Source organism: Oratosquilla oratoria, chromosome 23 (assembly GCF_046742065.1).
Source record: "Oratosquilla oratoria isolate Oo_2021 chromosome 23, ASM4674206v1, whole genome shotgun sequence".
NCBI classification, from domain to species: Eukaryota; Metazoa; Arthropoda; class Malacostraca; order Stomatopoda; family Squillidae; genus Oratosquilla; species Oratosquilla oratoria.
Genome location: NC_134799.1, coordinates 28,973,128 through 28,980,627, shown reverse-complemented (window position 1 = coordinate 28,980,627; position 7,500 = coordinate 28,973,128). Strand labels below are relative to the sequence as shown.

Sequence of the window (7,500 nt, the reverse complement as noted above, 5' to 3'; positions counted from 1 at the left end):
GTTCAGTGCAGTCAACCCTACATCGTCTCCTCTCATGCTGTTTCATTCATCTTCATGTCATCATCTGTGGAGCTCCGTTGCATGCTCTCTTGTTCAGTGGCAGGCCTTAGGCTCTAGTATGGTGTGTGTGAACAAACCCAGAATTTCTAAAATGGTCTTCTCGTAAAACCTCGAATGTTCTTAATTGGTCTAAGTGAACATAACAGAATGTTCTGAAATGGACCATAAGGGTAACCCCTAAAGTTATTAAAGTCTTGTTTATCCTCGAATATTCAAATCTGGCCAATCTAAACAACTCTGCATGGATAGATATGTACAATTTGTGCATGACAAAAATGTTTGCATTGTTTTAATTCAGCATAACCTCATGTTCTTAATTGATATCTATAAGAAACCTCGAATGTTATGAAATGGTCTTCTTAGGCAACCCTTCATGTTCTAAAGTTACGAATGAAAAGCCTCGCATCATGTGAAATGCTCACCTTAATCACCCGGGACTATAATGTAACGTGATACAGCCAAGGGAATGGATGAAGAGGAGGAATATGTTGGTGAGGAATAGGTGGAGATAGAGACAAAGAGTGGGAAACAGAGACAGAGAGAGAGTAGAGACAGATAGACAGACAGAGAGAGAGAGAGAGAGAGAGAGAGAGAGGGGGGAGGGAAGGAGAAGGAGAGGGAGAGAGAAAGAGAGGGAGAGAGAAAGAGAAAGAAAGAGAGAGAGAGAGAGAGAGAGAGAGAGAGAGAGAGAGAGAGAGAGAGAGAGAGAGAGAGAGAGAGAGAGAGAGAGAGAGAGAGAGAGAGAGAAAGAAAGAGAGAGAGAGAGAGAGAGAGAGAGAGAGAGAGAGAGAGAGAGAGAGAGAGAGAGAGAGAGAGAGAGAGAGAGAGAGAGAGAGAGAGAGAGAGAAAGGGGTAGAGTAGAAAGGAATAGACAGATAGAGAGGGGTGTGTGGAAAGGAACAGACAGACAGAAAGAGAGAGAGAGAGAGAGAGAGAGAGAGAGAGAGAGAGAGAGGAGAGAGAGAGAGAGAGAGAGAGAGAGAGAGAGAGAGAGAGAGAGAGAGAGAAAGAGAGAGAGAGGGGGGGGAGTAGAAAGGAAGAGATAGAGAGAGAGGGGGGAGTAGAAAGGAATAGATAGAGAGAGAGAGAGAGAGGGGGGAGTAGAAAGGAACAAAAAGCCAGAAAAGAGAGAGAGAGAGAGAGAGAGAGAGAGAGAGAGAGAGAGAGAGAGAGAGAGAGAGAGAGAGAGAGAGAGAGAGAGAGAGAGAGAGAGAGAGAGAGAGAGAGAGAGAGAGAGAGAGAGAGAGAGAGATGTATAGCATAGAGGAAAAGGTCATTCTAGTAGACCCTCAGTTTTAATTTTCAACGAATTAGAGGGCAGATGCCACCTGTCCATCTCCATCTCAATTTCATTTGTTGTTATCATTTTGTTGTTGTTGTTATTGTTGTTGTTGTTGTTTTATTCAGTTGTTGTTGACGGTGTTTATTTGGCTTCTTGTTTCTGGAGCTCCTGTCAGGAACCACACCTCGCGTCCCCCACCTCCCTTTCCCAGCGGAGTGGGTTTTACCTTGGTCAAATAGAATCATCTGGTGGTGACTAAAATAAATATTTGAGTGTTAAACGCATATATATATATATATATATATATATATATTATATATATATATATAATATATATATATATACATACATATATATACATATATATATATATATATATATACATATATATATATACATATATGTACAGTATATATATATATATAACTATATATATATACATATATATATATATATATATATATATATATGTGTGTGTGTGTGTGTGTGTGTGTGTGTGTGTGTGTGTGTGTGTGTGTGTGTGTGTGTGTGTGTGTGTGTGTGTGTGTGTGTGTGTGTGTGTGTGTGTGTGTGTGTGTAATTTTATATTTTTGTTCCTGTCCGTCATCGTCGGTAGCTATGTTTGTCTTATTAGCCTCTTCACAATGATGACTTATTTCACAGACTTTGTCCTGTTGTCGAAGAATATTTGAGGTATTTTGGCTGAAACCAGACAATCCTTTACAAATAAGGGTTAAACCTCCTTCGATTAAACCCTTTGGCATCAAGTTGCACTTGCTCTCTTTATTCAGCTCAACGCTAAATGACTTTATTCAGTTGCGTGAGAACACACAACCTGCAACAGCGGGTATGATCGTATGTACTTTTTGCGTCTAATTTCTATATTTCAATTAGACCTACTAAGAGATAAACATCCTTATAAAGACACAATAAACTATATCCTTAAGTGTCCTCTCGCCTCCCTAACGACTACCATAGCTCCTTTATAGTTGTAATTAGGCATACCTACAATGAACATTGCCGACATTAAAGATTATACGGGTTTCTGTCGACTTGATTAAAACTGAACTTCCTGTTCGGCTGCTAAGCACGCTGGCGTTGGGCGATAACGCAGTTTTGCGCTCGGGCATCGTTTTGTTTCGACCTCCTCCTGCTTCTGTGTTTTCTGTTTGATAAACAGGCATTGTTGGGGTTTTCTGGTGTTTGTCCACTGAAAAAGCGGAGGGGGAGTAGAGGGAGAAGAAAAAAAGGAGGAATAGGATGAGGATGAGGAGGGTGAGGAGAAGAGGAAAAGGAGGAAGAGGAGGATCAGGATGATGACGAGGAGGGTGAGGAGAAGAGGAAAAGGAGGAAGAGGAGGAGGAGGAGGAGGAGAAGAGGAAAAGGAGGAAGAGGAGGAGGAGGGTGAGGAGAAAAGGATAAGGAGGAAAAGGAGGAAGAGGAGTAAGGCGAGGTATGATCTTAAATAAATAAATAAAAAAGTTTAATTATTTTGTTCAATATAAAGTGAGTTCTGACAGGTTTAATTTCACACATGAAACAAAAAAGAGTGATACGCATTGTTCCTACTGACGAAAAATGAACCCTTATTTGAAACAAACAACGCGATACGAGTCTTCACAAGTTGACCATTAAGTAGATAAACGAATAGACAATCAAACAAATAAATAAATAGATAAATAAATAAATAGATAAATGAATGAATAAATAAATAAATAGATAAATACATAAATAGAATAGATGAAAAGAAGAAATGAATAAAAGTGAATATTTACGATAACCCTGGAACCCTGTCATTCTTTGCATGTTTCACCAAATGTGCTGAAATCTTTTATGGGCTATATATCTACAAGGCTGTATACATTTACCCACCGCTGCCTTCTGTCGCAGGGCTTCTTCCACTTAGGACTGGGTGGGTGGGCAGACGGGCCTCTCATTAATTAGGATGTAGTCAATCTTTCTCTTAGGTGTGGTGAACTATTTGGGAAAGAATAAAGGCAAGAGACATGAGAAGAATAGAGATTTTTTTAGGTAAAAGAAGAAGGGAGGCCTTTTGAGGGAAGAGGGGGAGGAGGAGGAGGAGAGGGGGAGAGGAAGAAGAAAAGAGAGGAAGAGGAGGAAGAGGAAAAGGATGAGGAGGAAGAGGAGAACGTACTGACACACACACATGCACACACACTTAAATGTTCGACACTTAAGAGTTTAACCCAATCACACTTTCTAAGGCTTTGAACCCAATAATTACATTCAGCAACAACAATGACTGCGGCATCAAACATCGCCAAACGCTCAAATCAATTCAGTGAATACTTCGTCCATTACCACCACCACCACCACCATCTCTGAGGCCCACACAACAACATGCCCCACACAGTTGCAACCACGATCATTGACATCATATTCAACAAAAATTATTTCTGCCAACATGAGTCAAGGGTAACGTAACATTAACAACCAACATGAAAATATGATTATTATAATATATTGATTTAGAATTCGATTAACTCAGCCACCTTATACGATGCTAATACGAACGATGATATATCACCAAAGAGGTGATATGTTTCAGTACCAAATAGGTACTATGATAAACAGAAAGATAATAATAGTAGTAGTAAAAAATAGATACGAAAAAAATGAGAGAAAAAAAAAATAAAAACCGTAGTACAGCACCATCTATGGCACGGAAAATGTCCACCTCCCACGAGCCTCTAACCCCAGCCACCAGCCAGCCACCGAGGTCCCGCAGCCCCGATCCACAGCCACCTACTGTCGGCTGACGCACATCGGGTTCCACACATTATTCCACTGCTGCCTGCAGGACACGGTGGAGCCAAACACAGATTGATCGGTTATGTAATGCTCAAGGGCAAATAATCATTACTAGCCAGATTACAATCGGACATAACTCGTTTATCGTGTTTGGACATAATCACAGCCCCAATTACGATGATGAATGTTACCGTGAAATGATAAGTGAAAACATATATCTGTGTGAGTATAGTCACCGACAGCTTCCTAATCATATATTCATGCACACGACAGACTCCATACTGTCATTATGAAGGTTACATCTGTCCATACATGCATACTCATAAATATATTCAAAATTAGTGCATCCGTTTGTGTGTGTGTGTGTGTGTGTGTGTGTGTGTGTGTGTGTGTGTGTGTGTGTGTGTGTGTGTGTGTGTGTGTGTGTGTGTGTGTGTGTGTGTGTGTGTGTGTGTCTATGTGTGTGTATGTGTGTCTGTGTGTACGCGCACGCGTGTACGTGCGTGTGTTTGTGTGTGAGGGTGTATACACAAGACCTCGTGATGCGTCTGGTGCGCGAATGTTAGTGCCTGCCTTGCCTGCACGTCTTCTGGCTTTCAGCTCTCGCCATTGGCTAGCCAAAGTGCGAAAAGGAAGCGGAGTGCGCATGTCTTCCCTGCCAGTACATAGTCTCCCCACTGTCAACACTTCTGGCAGGCCTCCTTGTGTCCACACACGGAAACTGGGTGCCTTGCGGCCACAGGCTAATTGTCAGAGGATCTCGGAGCAGCAGGGAACCCTTGGGGTAATGTATTATGACCCACCGACGTATGGACACGCCCTGGCACATTACTAATCCCTGTCCCACTGCCTTGCGGGTTAGTTTTCTGAGACAAAGGCTTCGGGTGCTTCCCCTAGAGAAAGTCACTGTGACGGGAGTGGCTATATCCCTTCCACAACTCTCCTCTCCGGCATTCTCCTATAGCAGGAGCATCTAGCAGGTCGTCGAGGAACCCCCCCCCCTTGCCATCTGGAAATTAGTCCCTCTGTCATGTGTGATGTGTGTGAGGTCAGGCCCAGCACAAGCCTATGTCTCACCTAAATATCATCCTCGGGCTTGCACCATATCCCCTCCATCTTTCATCTTTCATCATCTTTATAGTTTAATCGTCACAATCGGAGAGGAGAAACACCCTGAAGTCGAGAACCTTTTACTCGTCTGTCAATCATCACCTGGGGACATTGAATGTCGTCAACGGCTACGATGGACAGCAATAAGCAAGCAAGTAAGAGTGAGTGAACGTGTGTGTGTGTGTGTGTGTGTGTGTGTGTGTGTGTGTGTGTGTGTGTGTGTGTGTGTGTGTGTGTGTGTGTGTGTGTGTGTGTGTGTGTGTGTGTGTGTGTGTGTGTGTGTGTGTGTGTGTGTGTGTGTGTGTGTGTGTGTGTGTGTGTGTGTGTGTCCAAATGGTTCATATTGAGGCGTGTCAATACATACAAAAAGAGTCTGTTCGTAAACACACGCACACACACACGCACACGCATGCACACAAAAAAAAAAACGTGCGCGCGCGTACACATGCAATATTGAATCGTTTATTGCCTAGCTATCCCTGTACTTTGCTCCTTTGGCAGAATCACTAATCCTATCCGCGACGACAGGTCATTTGGACTCGGCGCCTGCACTCGAATGCACGACCTACCAAACCTTCCAGACCGACTGGCCTGTCTTTCCCTTGGGGAGGTCAGCGACGTCTATCTTGCACAGTTGCCCAAAAGCTGTTCACTTGGTTTCTTAAATTCTTTGGACAGCCAGAGCGAAAGAAGAAATAAAACGGTAACTGGAAACTTACACCGGCTGGCACTCAATTAGCTCTGTGCTAGAATCCCATCAAAGAGATCTACATTTTCAGCAGGTAGCTGTCGCCAGATTTCTAGATATTGCTGGGTTACGGACAGAGGACACTTGGCTAACAGTTTAAGAACCTCTTTCTCGTACTTACTCTTGGAACAGTCGTGGCCGATCCAGCCTTGGACGCACTCACATCGCCCAACGACGCAGGAACCGTGACCGGAGCAGTCATTGGGGCATGCAGACTGGAGTTCGGGAGCTTCCACGAGGTACAACGCCACCTGCAGCAGAAGTAAAGGGAATGGGGTTGAAGGAGGTGGAACAATACGTTTTGATGCAAATTAAGGATATAATGACCATAGACTACGATCGTATAAATATTTTATTGATTATCGTTTATCTATCATTTAATTTTTTACTCCAAATTGAAGGTACCATTTATTTCCTTATTTTTTCCTTTTCATTCACTCATTTATTTATTTACTTCATTTCATTTTTGACACCAAATAAGATGTACCCTCATTTGGTGACTTTGTTGGTGTCGGTGATAGTGGAAGTAGTGGTAGTTGAGATGATGTTAGTTGAAGTAATGGTATTTCTCGTTGTAATAATGTGGTGGTTGTAGTGGTAGTAATGTTAACGGTAGAGAGAGTAGATGTGGTAGCCATTATGGTAGTAGTAGTACCGGTCCTGGCACCGGAACTGGTACTGGTAATGGTAGTGTTAATGATAGCGGTTGAGGTAACGAAATTGGTGTGGTAATGATATATATGACTGGTTACTTGAGGCAGTGGCCATTTTACTTAACTACGGAAGAAAAAAATCAAAAGTGAAATCCCTAACCACAGTGAAGCACCTCTTAGTTTCAGATCCTCCTCACTAGAAGTACAAAGGGCAAAACCTTCATTAGTGGCTAACGCCAACATAGCCTTTGTGGTGAATGTGGGCTTTGGGATTTGTTTATTTTGGTGGATCACTTCAGCGAAAAGAGATATAATTATCATAGATAAACATTGGATCAAAAGAGCGACCTGCCGAGTAAAAACACATATGTACGTATGCATTGGGAACATGTTCAGATGCAAATACACATCCCCGTATACAGACGCATGCCAGCGGACCAGTTCGGGAAATTTATTGAAAAAACAAAGTTAAATGCAAAGGTATACACCCACTCTTATCATATCAACACAAACTCTAACGCAAACACGAGCAATATACATTCATGCATAGGCAGGACGTACGGGATACAAAACACACATACACACACACACACACACACACACACACACACACACACACACACACACACACACACACACATACACACTGACATACACGCACACACATACACACTGACATACACGCACACACACATGAAACTCACCCACATAGAACCTCACACACGTACACACACAAAGTAAAGAAGACAAGCACGCTTTAGAGAGGCCTTTCCAATCAGCGTCCCTTAGGTCGTTCCGCTCATGTGCCCAAAATAAAGTCTTTGGCTCCTGACGTTCTGAGGGTCACGTGGGAGGACTTCGAGCCAGACAAGATG

The 7,500-nt window shown here is 42.7% G+C and overlaps 1 protein-coding gene across 3 annotated transcripts in view; it reads right to left on the bottom strand.

Moving 5' to 3' along the window:
* The window catches only part of Ten-a (Teneurin-a transmembrane protein), a 1,186,308-nt gene that overhangs the window by 496,923 nt on the left and 681,885 nt on the right, over nucleotides 1–7,500 (bottom strand). For all 3 annotated transcript variants that reach the window (XM_076206894.1, XM_076206895.1, XM_076206896.1), the window contains one exon: nucleotides 6,094–6,223. In XM_076206894.1, coding sequence (XP_076063009.1) covers nucleotides 6,094–6,223 — 130 coding nt within the window. The remainder of the gene's footprint in view (nucleotides 1–6,093; nucleotides 6,224–7,500) is intronic.